The 21,298-nt window shown below is 38.5% G+C and overlaps 3 protein-coding genes across 4 annotated transcripts; all 3 read right to left on the reverse strand.

The window, feature by feature from the left end:
- Positions 1–4,986: 4,986 nt before the first annotated feature.
- On the reverse strand, positions 4,987–7,897 carry LOC106316686 (beta-D-xylosidase 3-like). Its single transcript, XM_013754574.1, has 6 exons — positions 7,460–7,897; positions 7,061–7,348; positions 6,798–6,967; positions 6,161–6,609; positions 5,649–6,059; positions 4,987–5,556 (listed from the first exon to the last, which is right to left on the reverse strand). The coding sequence occupies exons 1-6, from the start codon at positions 7,895–7,897 to the stop codon at positions 4,988–4,990; spliced, it is 2,325 nt and encodes a 774-aa protein (XP_013610028.1). The 3' UTR covers position 4,987.
- A 5,677-nt stretch (positions 7,898–13,574) lies between these two features.
- On the reverse strand, positions 13,575–15,828 carry LOC106318404. Of its 2 annotated transcripts, XM_013756365.1 has the most exons (9): positions 15,754–15,828; positions 15,519–15,659; positions 15,383–15,438; positions 15,088–15,250; positions 14,919–15,007; positions 14,713–14,845; positions 14,540–14,632; positions 14,341–14,443; positions 13,575–14,223 (listed from the first exon to the last, which is right to left on the reverse strand). In XM_013756365.1, the coding sequence occupies exons 2-9, from the start codon at positions 15,618–15,620 to the stop codon at positions 13,859–13,861; spliced, it is 1,104 nt and encodes a 367-aa protein (XP_013611819.1). In that variant the 5' UTR covers positions 15,621–15,659; positions 15,754–15,828; the 3' UTR covers positions 13,575–13,858. The 2 variants fall into 2 exon arrangements, with proteins under 2 accessions (XP_013611819.1, XP_013611818.1); XM_013756364.1 differs by lacking the exon at positions 15,754–15,828 and having other exon boundaries at positions 15,519–15,747.
- A 70-nt stretch (positions 15,829–15,898) lies between these two features.
- Positions 15,899–20,251, reverse strand: LOC106318402 (nuclear pore complex protein NUP1). Its single transcript, XM_013756363.1, has 8 exons — positions 19,915–20,251; positions 19,477–19,535; positions 18,755–18,918; positions 18,316–18,520; positions 17,689–18,009; positions 17,526–17,609; positions 16,728–17,309; positions 15,899–16,558 (listed from the first exon to the last, which is right to left on the reverse strand). The coding sequence occupies exons 1-8, from the start codon at positions 20,183–20,185 to the stop codon at positions 16,073–16,075; spliced, it is 2,172 nt and encodes a 723-aa protein (XP_013611817.1). The 5' UTR covers positions 20,186–20,251; the 3' UTR covers positions 15,899–16,072.
- Positions 20,252–21,298: the final 1,047 nt, after the last annotated feature.

Here is a 21,298-nt window from a genome sequence, read left to right on the forward strand (position 1 = left end):
ATCCCAGAGATTTGAGGAAGATCGAGCTCATAGATCGACCAATCTGGCACGGCGGCTGAAGCGACGAGGTCCTCACAATCCCCTTCAATTTCCTTTAAACGAGCAAGCTCTACATCAACGGCCAGGCCCCCGTCCTTGAGCTCGTTCAGAAGATCGATGTTGGCGGTCACTTCTTGCAATTGGATCTCGGCAGGCACTTCCTTCTTCTTGCTCGTCCACCTATCCTTCAAAGATTCGAGGATCTCCCTGTACCGCTGCTCGATGTCACGACGAGCAATGCGAGAAGCACAACGAATGTCCCGATCCCTCTCGACCTCAAGCGCCGCAATTTTCGCTTTCTGAGCAACCACCTAGGTTGTAAGAGCCTCGTTCTCCTGGTGAATTCTCCTCTAATCCTTAGTCAAAGCCTTGATATTCTAGGCATCCTTCTTCCCTTCTCGCCTGGTGACCTCGAGCTCCTTCGAAAGCCTCTTGATCTCGGAACCAATGCTCTCGATTTCCTTGTCGTTCCAAGAAGCCACGACGTAGTCTTCCATCACCACAACGTATTCATTGAAAGCTTCCATCACCTGAGAAGAAATCAGGACAAGCAAATAAGAACCTCGAAGGAAACTTTCAAAGAAAAGAAGGTGGGAAACGAACCTTAGAGCTCGCCACCGCAACCTTGGCGTAAGCCTCCTTCTCCGCTGAAGAAGCAAGAGATGGAAGCCACCAGCCTGCATACCTCATGCGACCAGCGAGGGAAATTAGGTCACGTTGGTCCGCAAACAAAGAACCATCTCCCTCAGGAACAAACCTAGGACGAGATGGCCCGGACAAGGCACCCTTCGACGACCGACGTCGCTTGCGAGTCGCCACAATGGTCTCGTCCTCTGAGCCAGGGCTCAACGAGATAGGAGATCGTCTCTCTCCCAAAGCGTTCTCATCGTCAGAGTCGTGAATCGAGATCAAGGGAGATTTTCCAGAAGTCCGGCCCCTCGACGCAGACCCGGAAGCACGGAATGACGACCTCCTCACGAGCTGTCTAGTTAATCTATCCGAAGACTGAACTTGGACGAAAGGAGTCGCTATGACTTCCTGGGAGTGCTCGGCCTCGTCTTCAGAACCTCCAACTGGAGGGGCCTATTGATCCCCTCCGGCATAGCGAAGACAGTTCGAATCCGAGTTTGGTCGAATGAAGACCAGTTCGACCGACCTCCCCGAAGAATCCCGATCAAACCACGAATCCCGTCTGACATCGAAGAACTTCCGGAAGGAGCTGAATCGATCAAAGAAAAATGAAAAGATAAGCCACCCACTTTCCAAAGAGAAAAATCGACACATAGACCAAAGAAAACTAGCCGATATTCTTGGCCCAGCTCCGAGGAAGCCGAGAGAAGTCGAATTCACCCATAGATGCTCGATCCACCTTAAAAACAAAAAATTGCTCACGCCACTTCTCATCGTGGTAGGGGATGTCCTCGATGATGTGGCGACCTGGGCGCGGAGACACAAGGAAGGTACCAGGGTTCTGCTGGTTCCGATTCACCAGAACGAGCTGTCGGAACAAGAAAGATCTTCCTCCCTAGCCCTAACCACGAAGGCGACAAGATACCTAAGAAAATTCGGGAGGATATGAGTAAGCGATAACCCAAGTTCCGCCAGAATCTCAAGTATCGGCTCCGGGACCGGGAAGATAAGACCACAGGAGTGAAAGAAAGAAAGATAGGCTCCGCAATAACCTTCCCGTACAGTTTCGGGAGTCTCAGTTGCGCCGGCCAAATCGAGAACGACGGCGCAATCAACCCCATACGTCTTATAAAGATCCTCGAGATCATCAGCTGTAGTCGTCGGACGAGGGAAACTGAACGATGAAGACATCTCAAGTTCGGTGATCAGAAAATCGAGAGGGCAGAAGAAAAACGAAGGATGCAAAAAAGGATTGAGGTGAAAACGTAAAACCTCACGTATTTATAGCCATCCTAACGGCTCTATCGGCATCCCCGAGAAAGATAATGATGACCTAGGTTTTGCCCTAGCGGCGGCTGATATAGCCGTTACACCTTTAAAAAAAAGAAGAGAAAATGAAATTTACGCGCCAAACAACGATTTCCCAAAAACCATCAAACCAAAATCGCATCGGTTATCAAGTGAAAAAACCCGAATTGATAACTAATCGCTTCTTTATTATTTTCGATCAAATCAAAAGAGACTGGGAGACAAATGTTGGACCCAATTCCGGTCAATACATCAATGGGCCGCAAGGAACCGAAGCCCATAACAAGCAATCGAGCTCGAAAAAAAAAGGAGTCGAGGCCCCAGAGATCGCGGAGCAGGTACGGAGATCACGAAGTCGACTTACTATGAAGAAAGGAGAAGAGACATGAAGAAAGGACACGTTGAAAACCCTAGAGAGAGCTACACACTTACATCGACCTTGTTTTCCTCCCGATCTTAGACTCTTTCTTTACGGATCTCGTTTGTATCACTCGATGTAGTTCAACTCATTGTATTCGATCTTATTCATCAATGAAGTCCGTTTAGACTGGGAGACAAATGTTGGACCCAATTTCGGTCAATACATCAATGGGCCGCAAGGAACCGAAGCCCATAACAAGCAATCGAGCTCGAAAAACAAAGGAGTCGAGGCCCCAGAGATCGCGGAGCAGGTACGGAGATCACGAAGTCGACTTACTATGAAGAAAGGAGGAGAGGCATGAAGAAGGACACGTTGAAAACCCTAGAGAGAGCTACACACTTACATCGACCTTGTTTTCCTCCCGATCTTAGACTCTTTCTTTACGGATCTCGTTTGTATCACTCGATGTAGTTCAACTCATTGTATTCGATCTTATTCATCAATGAAGTCCGTTTAGACTGGGAGACAAATGTTGGACCCAATTTCGGTCAATACATCAATGGGCCGCAAGGAACCGAAGCCCATAACAAGCAATCGAGCTCGAAAAACAAAGGAGTCGAGGCCCCAGAGATCGCGGAGCAGGTACGGAGATCACGAAGTCGACTTACTATAAAGAAAGGAGAAGAGACATGAAGAAAGGACACGTTGAAAACCCTAGAGAGAGCTACACACTTACATCGACCTTGTTTTCCTCCCGATCTTAGACTCTTTCTTTACGGATCTCGTTTGTATCACTCGATGTAGTTCAACTCATTGTATTCGATCTTATTCATCAATAAAGTCCGTTTTTACCTACTGGAAACTGTTTAACATCGGTGTATTTTAAAGATATTGTTGCCTACATCATTTGTGTTCCCTAGATCAAACCTCGATCACTATCAAATACTTAGTGTAGATTTTAGGTTCTACAATTAATATATAGGGGATATGTGAAATATTTCTCATTATATTAGTTTTCTTTTCTTCTTAGAAAAATGGATTACTGATTGCTCTAAAACAGAGCATGAATAATTAAAAAAATTGTCTCAAATCAGAGAAAACAATCGAAAAAAATTAGAGTAAAATCATAATAAACAAACACCAGGAGGAACCCAAACCCATGATGGCGAATGATATGAAGAAATTGTTTTTTTTAATCTTCATAATTTTTTTCTCGGAAGAAACTCAGAAACTCAGAAATCTCTCTCTCTCTCTCTGGCTCGGAAAAGTGGATGCATGCATGTAAAAAATCTCTCTTTGTTAAAAAAATCAATTTGTTCTTCTTTTCCGTTTCCAAACACAATAACTGTTTCAAAACCTGATTTCTTTTATGAATTTGTATTGTATTCTTATAAATCTATATATAATAGCAAACACAATTCGTTAGCAGATGAAGTAATCACTTTTTTTATAAGAAAAATAAAATTTAAATCTAAGGGTCGAGTTTATCAATAATTTGTAATCTATCACAAGATTTCCTTTCTTACATTCTTCTCTTCTTTACCTCAATCAACAGTTATCTGAACTACTCATCCTTCTATATCCAATTCCTTGGAAAAGATATCTCATTTGCTCCCTTCCAGTTTGAATACGGCTTAGCGATTACACCCTTTTGGAGTCGACTCTTTAAATCAATCTATGAAATGTCAACTTTTTATTTTCCTCTCATACAGTTCACCATCATCTTTTTCTTCTTTTGTAAATGTATTTGTCTCTGCAATTTCTTACTCCAATTTCACCCTCGTTGCATTAATTACAGGAAAATAAATCAAACCAGTGAGTTTTTTTTATTTGAAGGGACATATCTCTTTTTAAATGTTTGGGACTGAGTGGGAGGAGATGGATGCATGACGTCTTCTTTTTGGCCAACTAACAATCTCTGTTCTCAGATTACTTAAAGATTTCGACTTATTTAGTCTCTGAAATTGGTACTTTCCCAAGTTTCTTACAGCAGTTAATTGTTATGTTTTTCTACTCGATTTTCATTGCGGCTTTCTGTATTTTTTTTAATTTGTATTTGATGTTTTGCCAGAAGAACTGATCTGAGAGTCGCTTATTCAAATTCTGTTGATGTTCCTTTTCATACATATGTGTAACTAATTATAATCGATGCATAATTGTTCGAACAACACCCAGTTAGGGTTGAACGGAAAAGGTGAAAAATGGTTGGCTGGAGAATTTGATTATGTGTTCCTAGAATTATTAATCGATGTATCTTTTCATTTTAAAATAAGTTAGTTTTTTTAAAAGATGTTAAAATACTCCAATAAGTGTTTTCTACGATTATTAATTTTAAAGGTTGTGTCAAAATATTTATTAAAAGCTGTTATATCTATCTTAACACTATTGACAAACTAAAGTCGGTTTAATTCGGTTAAGATCAGATTCTCGGTTCAATTCGTCCTGATTACGTACTCACGTTGGTCCGGTTAAGTACTCACGTTGGTCCGGTTAAAAAATAACACTAATTTAAATGAACTTGTGCGATCTGAGTGAGAAGATGAAGTAGAAACAGTAAAAAAAAAAATTAACTTTTTATTTCAATGAATTTTTCGTTTCTTGTAGAAACTAAAACATTGAACACAAATGTAAAACAAATTTCCATTCACATCAGATCCTAACAATCAAGGAGTACTTCAAGCTTCCGATATGGAGAACATGTACCCCCAAAGCGATCTTCCTCTTCCCTGTTTCATCAACCACACTCAGATCTTTACACACATCCACGTTAAACCTAACCACCGCCTTTTCTTTCTTCCCCAGACGAACCTTCTCGAACGCTAGCAGATGCTTAACCGGCGACCTGTGTACAGCCGGCGGAGTCGTGAACAGAAACACCGTGTCGGTCCCTTCTCTCTCCCCTGCGTTCCTTACTCTTAGCTGGACTTCGATGGCTTTCCCGCAGTAAGGTCCGATCGCGTCCACTGATTGGCACTTTGAAGTTCGGCAAGGGTGGCTCTTGGCTAGACTGAGGAACACGAGCCGTGGGGGTTTGATTAGCCGGTGGTTGAAATGAGTGTAGCTTATTCCGTCTCCGAAGGCGTATATTGTTTCTCCGGTGTAGAATCGGTAAGTTCGACCCGGATACCCGGTTGAGTTATCGGGTCTCATGTTCATGTTGGACATCGGAAGACTTTCCACGTACAACTGAGGATACCACGTCATCGGCAACTTTCCGCCTAAACCAAAAGAAATCGGTTAGCAAATTTTAATCGTAAAACCGAACCAGTTGGTTATCACCGGTTTAATTTTAAAACAGTGTGTTTCTTACTCGGATTATGACGACCGAAGATGACGTCAGCGATGGCGAGACCGCCGGCTTGACCAGGAAACCCGACCCACATAATGCTTGTGATCTTCGGATCGTTCTTGGCGAAAGTAACGTCTAATCCTCCACCGGACATGATGACTAGCACCACCGGTCCTTTCGCAACCTTAGCCACCTCAGTCACAAGCTGTTGCTGTTTTCCGGGAAGGAACAAGTCGACTCGGTCATGGTCCTCCCTCTCGATGGATAGATCTGTTCCCATCACGAGCACAACCGCATCAGCAGAAGCCGCTACAGAAGTTGCTGAATCTATATCCGCCTCCGCGCACGCCACATTAGGACAGCCCATCTGATACGTCGCCGACACTGTTTCCACTAGGCCTTGGAGGGGTGTTGTGTACTTGCACGGTACGCCTGAAGAATATTTAAAAATATAAAATGGTGTCGTTTTTACATATTTAAGCTTAAGCATTAATCATCGACGTAAATGGCCACTTGAGATCATTTTAATTTACCGTGGTAGTTTCCGATCATTGTATCGGTGACATTAGCGTTTGGCCCGATCACTGCTAGCGTTTTGATAGCAGAAGGTGAGAACGGAAGCGAACCAGGAGAGTTCTTGAGCAAGACAATGCCTTGCCTTGCGGCTTCTCTAGCGAGTTCTTGGTTCTCGGCAGTGCAAACGTCCTGAGGACCAAGATTACCGTAGGGCTGCTTCTTGGGGTCGCCATTGAAGAATCCTAAACGCATCAGAGTCGCGAAGTTGTTTGAAATCGCAGTGTCAACATCTGTTTCGTTTACCAAACCAGCCTTGACCGCGCCCAGTGCGTGTTGACCTGTGAAATGATCACAGTTCAAATCCAAACCTGCCAACATAGATTTGGCCACAGCTTCCTCTGGAGTCTTGGTATAGTGTTGGTTCGCATACATCACTTCTACTGAATCACAATCCGAAACTATGTACCTAATAACATAAACCCAAAAAAATTTAGATTAATCTTAATAAAAAGTCAACAATTTAGGGGGAATTGGAAACTTATGTATAATCCAAGACATATGTTTCATCCGGTTGTATCCATAACCGGCCATGTCTATGATTTGAAAAAAAAAGAAAAACCCTACACAATGTTGAACCATGTAAAAAAATCTTACCCATTTAACTTCCATTGACGGCGGATCACACCAGAAAGCAGGTCAGGATCAGCGCATGTCGGTTTACCGTTAACTTGGTTGTAAGAGCACATGACACTAGCCACATTCCCATCAACCACACAGCTCTTAAACGGCGGTTGAAACGTATCGTCCATATCTTGTTGGTTCACCTAATCCAAACACAAAGAAGATAGAAATATATTTGGTGTGACCAATAGTAACAAATATTCTAAGAATACAAATGTTCTATGTTTTCTTATTACCACGGAGTTGAAAGTGTAACGACTAACGCCTTTCCAATTATCAACATCATAGGCCGTGTAGTGTTTGCAGCAAGCGGCAACTTTAAGAAGGTTAGGATCTCCACCGTCAGTACCCTGAAGACCTTTAACATAAGCCACCGCGTATTTGCTAACGAGCGTGGGGTCCTCGCCGGGGGTCTCTTGACCTCTTCCCCATCTCGGGTCACGGAATATGTTCACATTCGGTGACCAAAACGTTAATCCAGCTGCTCCAACGTTGTACATTGCCCTCGCCTCCGTCGACACAACCTTAAATCATGCCATAAATAAAAGTATTATTGAATAACTTGAAGCATGAAAAAAAAAAAGACTTTTGTCTATTACTTGTACACCAAGAAACAAAGTATTTCATTCTTTCACCTTGCCAATGGCTTGGAAGAGAGATACGTTGAAGGAAGCAGCGGTGAGTATGACTTGAGGGAAGCTAGTGGCACCAGGGACTAGACCGGTAAAACTAGAACCACCTCCGACATCAGAGACACCGTGAAGTGCCTCCGACCACCAGTTATAATCTGGAATCCCAAGACGGCTCACGCCGGTAGCTTTGCTCACAAGAAACCCGATTTTCTCCACCAACGTTAATCTTCCGACGAGATCGGTGACTCTGGCTTCGGCCTTCAAACCCGTGTTGCAGAATCCGTAACCGGCTAGAGAAGGGTTTTTGGCGACGTCACATGCGAACTTTGGAGAAGAAGACTGGGCGTTCGATGGCTTGGAGATGAAGAAGAGGATACTTAGGAGAAGTGTGGAAACAAAGGAAAGTGCTCTGTTTCCTTTTGTTTGCATAGGATAACTCATTGCTTTGTGTTTTTCTGGTTGTGTGTGTTTTGTTTATCAACAATTTGACACTGTTATATATATGCTAACAAAACTGGTACGTTGGTTGGAGATTGCTATTTTAGGATTTGAATTAAGTCGTATATTTGCTGGCTTTTATCTAGATAGAAACTAAAAATGGAGATGCTGATGATAAGATTACTGCAAAAATCAATAAGTATCAGTTTTTTTCTTCTCCAGGTAATAGTATGAGATTAAATAGAAGTTAAGGACGAAATTATGAGTAGTCGATATGCTTAGTGATCTAAATTTTATCTTGTTTTACTAATCCATCCAGATCGACATGTCAACTTTTCTATTTTGGGTATTGTTTTGAAAATTTCACTGCTTTGTGGCTTTCAAAATTTGACATCAGCAGACATTTCAGCAACTTTGTTCCATTGAACCAAGCGCTCGTGGCTTGGTGGTAAAGGAGGTACAGCTGTATTGTCTGCCACCCGGGTTCAAATCTTGGCCACAACGGATTTAACATCCCTTCTGTTGGGGTGCTGGACTCCTTACGGGACATAGTTGGGAATGTGGCTACTCAGATACCAGAGTTACCAAAAAAAAAAAAAAAAAAAAAAAAAAAAATTGTTCCATTGAGAATACGACTATCTCGTTATTGGTATATCTAATTTGGACGTCAAAAGAAAAGAAAAAAAGAGAATACTAAAGTATTTAACAAAAAGAAAAAGAAAAACACAAATTATCAAAAAGAAGAAGAGTTTTTAATTAGCTGTCATGTCTTTTCCATTCGTAAATGAGAAATATATTTTGCTTCCATTTTTTGTTATTATTTTTTTTGGGTAACATATATTTTGCTTCTATAAAACAGTAAAAGGCTACATTTTATATAGGGCAAATCTCCAAAATAGCATCTTTCTAAGTTTATATCACAAAAATAGCACTCAAAAACTAAAATGACCAAAATAGCACATTTCTAAATTTATCCTTTAAAAATTTTAATTTTTTTATTTTTCAAAATTTGAAATCTTATCCCCAAAACCTCATTTCTCAACTCTAAACCCTAAACCCTAAACCATAAACCCTAAACCCTAAACTCTAAACCCTAAACCCTAAACCCTAAATCCTAAACCCCACTCTTTAACTCTAAACTCTAAGTTTGTGACTTTTGATAAAACATTAAGTGCTATTTTTGTGACTTTTGACCTTGAGTGCTAGTTTGGGAACAAGAACTTGATTTAATGTTATTTTTGTCTTTTTCTCTTTTATATATGAGTTATCAGCGGGAGAATCGTATTTCGTCGTACAAAAACGTTACTCCGAACAAAAATATTTAGGTATGTTAGTCTTTTAATCTATTGACCAACCGCTTGACGGGTATTCTTATGTTTACGTAAGAATCTACTGAATATTGGTAACGACTGGTCATCAGATTCTATAAACATATAATAAAAATTTATGTTCGCTGTTGTTAACGATGTGGACCGGAAAACATAGACATGATTGAGTTGGCTTTTATCTTGGAATATCAACAGGTAACTGATTCTATCAGTTGCAGAGAGATTAAAAAAAACTAATACTTGCATTCCCAATAAAAATATAGAAATATATCTACTAATAATGACAATCTCAGTTAACGTGAAAAGTTGTGTTTTTCATTCTCAAAGGTTGTGAAAAATGTCACAAAATATCATCTATCTATTTAACTTTTTAAAAGTTGCATATTTTACTACTCATACATTTTCAATTCTATTTGTTGTAAAATTCTTATGGTTGCAACTTTATATTATTGTTATATATACCAATTCAATTCTAACTGTTTTTAAATGTTGCATACATTACCATCGTACCTTTTCAATTCTATTTAAACAATTTTGGATCAAAATTTTATAAAAAAAAAATATAATGCTCGATGTATCACACATGATCGTAAAGTTCACTACAAGAAATCATCACGAACTCCGAAAAAAATTTCTGAGAATAAGAGACATCGGAATATTATTTACAATCTAGCGATAGTTCTCCGATGAATGAACGTTTTTGTCGGTATCTCCTCGGAAAATATTGACAAAACATTTTTGACGATATTTTCTCGGCAAAAATTGTTGGAACAATTACGATCAATTGATTTTCTCGGTAGATTCCCAGAAAAGTTTCTCAGAATCTTCTCAGTATCACATAGTTTTTCGAGAACGACGGTGTTGTCGATATATCTGTGTGTGAATAGTTTCCGAGGAGATACCGACAGTGATCTTCATCACATAAATGTTGGAACTTCCTTAGTAATTACAACGATGATGTGTTGCCGGAAAGAGGTCTGGAAAATTAAACCCAGATTGTCGCTACATTCTCAGAATCTAAATTGTATTTGCCGTTTAGATATTTTGAACTCTTAGAAACTCCCGATTAAAATTTTGAAGGGAATACCAATAAACTTGGCTCTCAGTAATATCCTTTTATAAAGAACAAGTCAGTTTCTTACCACACTCTCACTTCATCTCTTCCCAATGTTTTTTCAATTAAAAGCTCCTTTCTAATCACCAAAAACCAAAGAAGGTAACAATGGTTGAGGATGAGTATCTCATTTACGCGGCTATATGATCATTTCACGAGAATCACTCCTCCAATTACTCTAACACTCATTATAATCTTACTCTCTATATATATATACACCTGTATAATCTTTATCCTTGAATATACAAGTTTCAGATTTTAGCAAATCTTTACTCCCTTTATTATCAATAAGCAAAATATTTCTCATTATATTAGTTTAATTTTCTTCTTAGAAGATTGGATTACTGATTGCTCTAAAACAGAGCATGAATAATTAAAAAAACGGTCTCAAAACAGAGAAAACAATCGACAAAATCAGAGTAAAATCATAATAAACAAACACCAGGAGAAACCCAAACCTAAGATGGCGAATGATATGAAGAAATTGTTTTTTTAATCTTCATAACTTTTTCTCGGAAGAAAATAAGAAATCTCCGATTATTTTCAGATGACATATTCGATCTACTTTCCGAGAAATTTCCAGAAACTTGACGGAAACAACTTATGATTTTGAATTTTATCAGAAGTTCACGTTAATTCTAAAAATAGTCAATAATATTAGATTCAAATAAAAAATATTTACCGGTTTTCAAATTAAGAACAGATCCAAAAATACATAAAGAAAGGATTCGAAACTGAACTAAAACTGAACTAAAACTCTTTTGATTCGTAAATGGGTTAAAATCTCTTAACCCAAAATACTCGAAACTGATCAGTTCTTATCAAAGAGAGTAAAACATAAATCAAATAAGCAGATCTAGTGAGTTGTATTGCACCTCAATCGGTGGCTTATATACTTAGAAAACTAAGAGCATATGCTAGATCTAACGTAATCTACTTCCCCTTATTTATAAGATCTTATACAACAGTTATCATAAGAATATGGATCCGGAGTATACAAATGTTAATATTATTATTAGTAGGAGACGTTACTTTTTCAGCACAACATAACCCAAAGAAACTGAAACTTGAGCCACACAAAAAATTAGGTTTTACTACTTACTTGGTGAATCAGGCTCAAAGTTCAACGATTGATGGGCAAAGGACAAAGATTCATTGTAGGATTTGAAGTCCTCAGGATTCTCACGTTCAACGTGATCGAAAACTACAAAACACAAACATTCCAATTAGCCAACGTTTTTCCTCTGACCCATTAACAATTCAGTGAAAAATGAATTCACTTACTTGTGTTGGTCCAAGCAGGATGGGTTTTAAATCGATTCCATAGATGTTTCATGATGTCTTCCCTGCTCATGAAGAGTTTCACGCTTCCATGATCATGTCATAAGTCTGGAACACATCCAATAAAGAACATAGAGATTAATATGGATCTTCGATTTCCTCAAATATTCTTCAATTCACGTAGTGATGTAATCTTATGCATTTTTGTCTTGAGTGAACCTATGAACAGGAGGACTTTCCATTTACGAAATCAAGAACATATTTTATCTGAAACGGTGATTCTTAAGGTGATTCTTGGAGAAGGGAACAATAAGTTAAGAGACTAGAGATAGAGAAGGAGACTGAAATAGAGCGCGCAAGATTTTTTTATTTGGTTTGATTGCTTTAGAGGAACAATTGAACATAAGGTAATTTGGTGTAAATTTTATTAGTCGCAAGAAGAATAACAAAAATTATTAGTCGCGTGAAATTAGAACAACTGAAGACGGCATACATGAAAAAAAAAAATTAACAATGATCCTCTTCCAAAAAATAAAATAAATATAAATTAACAATAATGAACTCTTATTGTTCGAAATCACAGAAATTTGAATAAAATATTTGATATATTTTTCGATTTAAACATATGGTTTAATGAACTTTGGTTAAATACTTGAATGATATTTTTTATTTGGGATCAATATTTTCATTTCTACTTAATGTTTCATGTACCATATGATATAGGATTGGTATCCGATAGGGTTTGGGTCAGATATTTTGGATATCGAGTATTTCAGATCTAGAAAAATTGGCATTGATCGGATAGTTTAGAGTTTCAGATCGGATTCGCTTCAATAACTTTTTAGGTACGGATCGGTTATGTTATACCCGGAAAACGGGGAAGCAATCGAAACCAGTTCATATCCACTTTTGCTAACCCCCAAGTGTATAGAAAATAATCGATTTTATCTGAAATGCCCAGCTTATATCAGTATTTTTAATCCAAAAGTAAGCAAAAATATCCAAAATAATTAAACATATCCAACTTATTCAAAATCTTAATAGTATATTCAGAATTATAATTATTATTTTTCTTAAAAACTTACTTATTATAAGTATTAATAAAATGTTTATTTCTAGATATATATATTTATACTTCATGTATTTTGGTTTTCATATATCTCTAGTTTTTTAGGTTCAGTTTTGATTCAAATCCGGTTCCTCAGATATAAAAAAAAATCAAATATTATTCGGATATCTATGTCGGATCGGATCCGGTTCGGTGCCTTAAATTTTAGAGCGGATCATGTTCGAAACTTTGGATCGGATAATTTTCCCATGTCTAATTTAATTGGGATCGTAAACTCAATGTCGTCTCAACTAGTAAGGGCTTAACGCAAAACTAACAAAAACTATATTATCAAAAATATTATACAAAACTATATAAATTTTATACAACTTATTGTGTTGATAAACAAAAGTGAATAGTTTTAACTACACTAAAAAGTTTAACTGGGTTTTCATTTTTATTGTATATATACAATATAACATTATATTTATAGAATCTTTAATATCCCAAAATAGTTATTATGAACTAAATAAGTAACTAAACCTATTAATACATATTAAATAGAATAAAAGCATATTCATAAATGAAAACAATGTTTATTTGATAATGATAAAATATCAAGATTTTATTTGGCAATATTCTTGATCTGTAATGTAAGATCCTCTTCTTCTTCTTTTTTGGTCTGAGACAACTTGTTGCACACACAACACAAAACAATGTCATCTTAAGATCGTATCGTTTTTCTGTCTCCAGTCTTCACTATCCAAAACAAAAGGTTTGAAAACAATAATGTATACTAAATTACTAATAATTAGTACTATTTATGTGTGAAAAGAATATACAGTAAACTTAAAAGTAAATGAATGTTATGGCACGTTTAAAGTAGTAAATATCAAGACATGGTAACAGTAAAAGAAATTGAGTTTCATCATAAGGTAAACTATTCAGAAATGGAAACAGACCGATTAAAAACGACTAACATTGATTGCATTCAAATTTTAAATCGAGTAAAATTTGAACACCGTATTTTTAGTTTGACCCGGGTCACTGGTTTTACCCGTTTATCTCTAATCCGGGTATCAGATAAAACCAAACTCGGTTTGTTAAGCGAGTTACAGTCGGACTGATTCAACCAGCCGGTCCAGTCTGGTTTTCAAAACATTGATCAAGAACCTTCTTTCTCTAAACAAGAATCACCAGTCTGGAACTCGTTTACTTGGACAGGTTCTTACATTATGTCCCATTTTCTTGCAGAACCCACAAGCATACACTCTCTTCCCAACACCATCTTCGACACCACCCTCAGTGGTTTTCACTCTGGCCAGCTTCCGGCATGTTCTACTGTTGTGACCGCTCTCACCACATATTCCACACTGATGATTCCTTGTGGAAATGCCCTTACTGACCATTGATTTCGACTTGGGACAAGTTCTTCGGTTATGGCCTTTCCCTCCACAAACTCGACATCTAAATCTCCTGTCTGCGTTAGTGTCCAGCTCTGGACAGTAAAAGCGTCTATGGCCTTCCTGTCCGCAGTTCTTGCAGTAAAATTTAACCCCTGAACCAATCAATGAGAGCAGAAAAATAATTCATTACCAATTCATGGCTACAAAATCTCTTGCAGAAGAAAATTTGAGCTAAACTCTTAATATATATCAAGAAAATGAGATTATACCTTTCATGGATAAGCTCCTCTTTTCACGGTTTTCAGCGTTACTGAAAAAGGTTTTCATGGTTTCAGATGCATGCTTTCTAGCAGCTGGTGTCCCTTTAGCTTTCTAGAGCACAACACTACCAAGCAGGTTCAAGGAAAAAAATACCAAAAGCTGCTATGCATTTAGAGAGAAAAAAACAAATGAGAGTTGATCACAGACCTTAATTGCAGCTACCCTTTGAGCATGAAGCACAGGATCACCATGTATAATCTTCATTCGATTACTAAATAGTCCAGTCTTGGCATTGAGACTCTATAAAACCATATCTCTGGTCAGTAACAATTCCTCATGGAAAGCTTAATGTATCATGAAAGTTTATAAATGGAACTAACTTTAAGAGACCGGCTAATCTTTTGTCCAACTTCAGGAGGTGGTGACTGGTAAATCCTCTTGGATTTTCCCCTTGGACTGAACTTTATCTCCAAATTATCAACCTCATCATCCTCCTTCACTCGAAATGGAGAACTGTGAGAAAAAATGACATTTATTAGTCTTAAACAATAACACAATCTCAACAGCTCTTGAATTACAACACAACCTGGATCGAGCTTTCTCCCAAGGTCGTTCATCGATTGATTCTTCCCATATTACACAGTCTCCCAAACATCTTAGACAAGTCATAATGCCCTACACAAAAAGTTTCAATTAACGAGGGCATAAGTTTGAAGTCAGTAGTCTGTTGCGAAGCTATTAACCGTTGTGAATACCTTTCCTTTGCATTGAGGGCAATCCAACCTCGCCCTCTCGATTCCACAGTCTGGGCATGAGGTGTAGCCTCTTCCTCTACAAGTGGGACACGGAAGCTCTCGAATGTACTGACCGTTGGGACCAAACCATGACCTTGGTTCACGAGAATCACCAGATACATTCCTGAACAAAACCATCACCAAAACCACAATGATTGACTATAATAAAATAAAGATATCAAATTGAAGAACAAAAGCAGGAGGACAGTTACATGATATACAAAAAAAAGAGAGTTAAGGAATGTGTTGTTGTTACCTGGGCTTGAAGTCAACACCAAACAGTTCCTCTGAAGGATCATAACCCATCTGTCTCTGTTCATAACCAGGACAATTCATCAATGTGTTTAAGAATGTATACAAGAGATAAGAGAAGGTGGTGAATATAGTTATACGTTGTTTTGTCTGGAGGATGAAACTGAACCATCGTTGTTGTCGGAGGAAGATAATGCGCGAGGAAAGAAGGCGAATTTTGTGTTGGGATTCAGATGAAACATGAATCGCGTCTTCTTCCTTCTCCATTGTGGCTGCGAAACCTGAATTACAGCATGGATCGAGCACATGAGGAGAGAACAAATCCCTTGAAACAAAAGAAAAAAAAAAATGAAGGAGGAGATGAGGAACACTCACCACCACACACGAGTCGTGTCTTGAAAAGAAAAAAAAGACAAAACAGAAGCTTAACTTTGCTTTTGTTTCTTCAAGATTGTTGTGACGATCCGACGTGGCATACGTCTAAATCTCTTAATGACATTCGATGAATAGTGTCAAGAAAAAATCATGTTTGCTTCTTAAATCAGATACAAAAGAAATCAAATGAATACAACTCAGAAGTCAAACAAAACCAAAGGTTTCTAAAGAACAAGTTATGCTCCCAAAGTAACAAATCTGTGATACAAAAATATTGGAAAAGGAAAAGAAAGAAACAGAGACCATCATCGTCTTTGTTTTAACAGCAAACACCATCACTTCCTGGTGAGCCAAAAGATATTCTCTCTGCCTTGTTAGACCCAAATGTGAACTTGATATCTCCCAACTTCTCATTGTTCATTTCATCGCTCATAGAGGGGAAAGCGAAGACCAGAGGCAACTTATCATCTCCTCTTCTGTTACCCCCGAAACCAAACTGAGGAATCTCGTCATCTTTTGTTGCTTCATGCTGACTTGTAATGGCAACACCGCCACTTGGGGTTGTTGTGGATGGCATGATCGATGGAGTTGTGGGCTCTGGTGTTGCTGCTCCATCAGATGAAGATGACACCGGGAATGTGAAGCTAGCGTTTGAACCCGAAGGAACTGCCCATCTTTGGTAAGTAGGCTTGGCTACTGAGATCGATGAAAGTGACCGTTTGTTATTTCCCAGTGAGTGGGATGGTGGCTTGGGGAAATTTGCGGGCTCGCCTCCAAAAGAATAGGAAACAGCTTTTGTAGCGTCCTGAGAAGAAGCAAACAAATGCAATTCAGTTTCAAAACTCAAAACCGTAAACAAAGATATAAGTAACCAAAAGATTACGAACTGTTAGAAAGTATATCCAGTTTCAGAAGAAATCTACGAAGAAAGCATAAATAGTAAGTGCATGCTAAGGGAAAAAGAAGACAGATACCTTAGGCTTCCCTAACTCATACTGGAGTGTGGTACCACTACTACTTCCACTCAATATTCCATTTGATGCTGAAGCGGTCTTGGCCATTGTATTTTGAATATCACCGGTAGGAACTTCAGATAGTTTAGGCACAGAGGACGGCGGATTGTGAGAGAAAAATTTAGGGATGTCTTCATTCAACTTGGCTGGGCCATCCTTGTTCACTTTGTTGATGTTCGAGCTGCTTTGTTCAACAGTTTTCGAAGACTCTGGAAATCTCCAAGAAGTGGCAAGCTTTAACTCATCAGATTTGTTTTTCGGCGTGGGTAGGGTCCGTTCAAGGTGATCCAGTATCGTCTTAGCGATCTGACTAGAATGTCTAGGCACAGTCGGTGTACCAGCTTCCAACCCTATATGCTTACCAAATGTTGTTGTCTGGGACACAGATAGGTTGCTTGATTCCCCTGCTTCAGAGATCTTCTTGTTAGCGGAATTTTCAAAACGACCCCTGGAAGGTCGTGAATAAGGAGACATGGTGGCGCTCTGGCGAGATCTTCTACTGGGTCCAAAAAGTCCACCATCACTTCCCTTGTTAAGTTTGAGCTGGGCACATTAGTAAAGAACTTATTAGGTTTCAACAAAGGAAATAGAATTCAGCAGATAGAAGAACCCAAGAAAGATTCAAATGGCAGCATCCGGAAAGAATACCATATTTTCGTTAAAATTTGTCTTTAAGTTAACAAAAACAAGCAGTAAGTGCACACAATGTTATAAATTTTACAGATAAGCAAAATTGTATAGCCGACTGGGAGAGTTTACCTGGCCATATCTTGTCTGCACACTTTGGGAGGGAGACTGTAGGGTGTTCAGGCGCTTCCTACTATTGTCTTGCAATTGCATCAGCTGAGCAAAATAAAAGGAACAGTTCAAATATACCAAAAAATCTTTCAGAAAAAAGGTATTACGAAAAAGTCTAACACACCTGTGACTTAGAACCTGAAAGAATGGATCTAGGATATGGGGTCCTTGGAAAACTTCGGATCCCAAAGTTTTCTCGTTGACTTTGAGGAGTTGCAAAACCAGATTGCTCATTTAACTTGACACCAGGCCAACCAGCAGAAGGCTTGCTTGATGGTGATGCACCTGAGGAATTTGCTACAAGCATACCCTGGTCTAGACTTTCATTTCTTGCTACAAAACCTTGGGAACTACTTGATGGTGCCTGGCCTCCCATATATGCCTTAGCAAGTTCTGCTGGTGATAGACCAGCTTCATCCCCTACACGTTTGCCTCCTTCAAAAGTCTATAAGAAAAAAGCCAGTATTTTAAAATAGTTACAGAAATAAGGACTAGTGAAGTAAGAAACATCAACTACTTGATGAAGCAAATATGTGAAATTACATAGCTCTTCCATCAAATGATTTCACAAATAATCCAACCTCACACAGAACTAAGAGACTAAATTCCTAGAATACATCCATATTTCTCCTAACGTCTGCCAAACTACACTAAACCTTTTTCCGGCAAAGTAGAAAAGCCTGATCAAACCATGTACATTGCTAGTTTCATTAAACATACAAATAAAAATTCAGGATAGCAACCAACTTACTACCGACTTGGCAAGTGGGGTTGGTGTAGCCCAAAGATCAATACCAGCATCCTTGTCACCACTGGGCTCTTCTTTCTGATCAAGAAAACTCACACTTTTCTTGGCTCTCTCTCTCGTAGGGATCTCCATTATATCTTCTCTCGCGACATCAGGTAGATCAATAGCCCTTGAATTTATTATCTCTATAAGACGATCAGTTTCCGCCCTGTATAGAGATTAAATATATCAATGTAAAAGTCGCCTCTGCAAACAAAGTACAAACAGAACTGCAAAGAACGATAACAGGAAGAGCAGGAAAGATAAGCAGCCGCTCAATATGAATGTAATGACCCAGACATGACTATAAGCATAAACAAAATAATAAGCAAAAGGAAGCAAGTTTCCATCGAGCATCATTTGAAATGCAACTAACGTACAGACATAATAATAAACAACATACAGTGAAAAGGTTTTTCCATGCATTAGCCTTTCAAGCTCCGAGATCGCATCACCATCTTTTTTTGCTCTGTTGCTTATTGCTTGTGCACTGATATTGAAATTGCTTTCCTTAATGTTTGATGTACTACTAGTACCTCCCTCTTCAATTGATTCGGACTTCGGTTCCTGCAAAGTTTCTCAAATAATGTAAAGGAGAAAAATAATGTATCTTTTGTAAATCATAAAAGCAGGTATTAAATGAAGAGAGTACGGATAGCAGGAGAAACGAATTGTATGAATGGCGAATGAAGAGAGAAAGCTCAAACCTAAGAACACGGAGCTTTAAGATTACATCTTTCTTAGACTATAGAAAGATAACTTATATACTTCTATAATTACTAAAGTAACAATTTCTTATCCTCAAATACATGGGTAACAATTTTCGAGATCCATGTATACAAATTATGAAATCACAAAACAAATTCTGACAAGACAACCAAACGCAATGAGTCATAAATAGCAAAATAATCAGTTAAATAAAACTACTTTTTGGTAATCCAGTTAAATAAAACTTGAGCATGATAAAGAAGGCTTGTAGATTTTAACTGGTATTTCCACAAGTAGATAAAATCAACATGGACACATACAGAAAACAAACGAAACTTTAGCAAAGAACTGTGTTTTTCCCCCAAAAAGAATTTTTTTTAAAAAAAAAAAAAGACAGAGGAGATGAAAGACGCTTACATTTAAACTTGGTGTTACACTGCTGGGATCATTCTCCTGTAAATCATCCTGCAGCTTATCTAGTAGAGAAAAGATGCCGAATGTTAAGTCCACTCTCTTGAACAAAAACCAAAAGACTAAAATTAGACAAGTAGAGGCAGTGATAACTCATCTCTCTAGACGACTAAATTGTATATACAACTGTTGTTCACTTCAAAGACACTTTTAAAGCAAAGAGGCAATACATCCATTAACACACTTCACACAAAGAGCTAGTTACTAACACTAACACGCAAACAGTCAAAGCCTTCACCCAACCATCAATCCTCGTGATTATTACGGATTCTAATTTTCTAGCAATCGAAACAAATTCGACAAAACCCTAGATACTCGTAAACCAAGTAAGTTTAACATAATCAATCAGAAATCTCCCGAGGAAGAGAAGCCTTATATACGAACCTTGATGTTGTTGTTCTTCACTTTCCGGAGCACTCGAGAAGAAGTAAGGAAGTAGTTTCGTAGCCCCGCTGGAGATAGCCCGATAAGCAGGATCGACGATTCTCGAGATCCACGGCCTACTCCGTTGTACTTGGTTCTGAGGCGGTCGAGAATACGGCGTCGTCGTCGTATGTCTCCTCGCGGTTTGCCTCTTCAGTTTGCCGCCTGTACCTCTTGCCGCATCGCTCGCCGCCGCCGCGGAGAAGGTCGCTTTTCCTCCACTGCCGGCCATATCTCTCTCTCCTTCTTTGTTTAAGTTTTTTTTTTACCACTCTTTTAAACAAAATATCTTTTTTTCTGTTGTTATATTTTGGAACGAAATAGTCGGAGTACTATATTGTGACTTTTCAAGTCAAAGGGCTCTCGTCCTTTGATCATGAGAATAAAAAATATATATATAAAATCAGGGTTTAAATATTTATTAGATTTGTTTCAACAAAATATTTATTAGATTTAGCTATTCAAGTAAATAAATTAAGGTTTATTAATTTACGGTTTATCAAGAAGATTATTTTGCTGTTGTACTTGTTACAATTTTTAATAACATTCAGGCCACGCCCAAACGTGACAATATTACATTATATGTGGACTATGTCGACTGTAACGACTAAGAATAGCTACTTGAATCTAGGAGTGATGTGAACTGTGATAAAACAGAACTAGAGGGTTTAGTCCCTGCTTGATCATGGCTATAGACCTTTGTTGCCATCCCTAATTCTCTTCCCATTTAAGTGAGGCACAGTTTCGGCTGACACGCCATTCTATAACATTGACTTTCTCTATTAGAGCATCTCCAACCTTGGGATTGGCTTTCTCTATTAGCCTAAAGGACATAGCACAAACAAAGACCGGCTCTACAACAAGCCATGACTTTTCCCTACTTGTGTATATTAAGGAGCTTTAAGAAAATAAGTTGTATCACAAACTCTTGATGAACTTCAAACATGTCTCCTCTGCCGAACCTTGTGACCATGTGTTGGACTCTGACATGATAGATGGTTTGGCTGTTGAGATGAGGTAATAAAGAGAGGATACATTGATAGAGAAAGAGGATTTAGGCATACAGTAACTTTGGAGTTTTACCACAGTAACTTTAGTTTTACTGTGGTAACTCAGTTAAAGCTTGGAAAGTGATATTGCTTCACTTTGGAGAGTTACCCACGACCAAGGAGCTCTTGGATAAGGAAGGAGCAGTCTGGATAAGGTTTCCTCAAGCTAGAGAGGCTGGAGACAGGCTGTAAAGTAGACAGCATCTAGTAAAAGATGCCAAAGGGATCAAGCATGTGAAGACTCCCATTGGATGCTTTTGGATGGCTCTCTTTGACTACACATGCTCTGAATCTCT

Source organism: Brassica oleracea, chromosome C9 (genome assembly GCF_000695525.1).
Source record: "Brassica oleracea var. oleracea cultivar TO1000 chromosome C9, BOL, whole genome shotgun sequence".
Lineage (NCBI taxonomy): Eukaryota > Viridiplantae > Streptophyta > Magnoliopsida > Brassicales > Brassicaceae > Brassica > Brassica oleracea.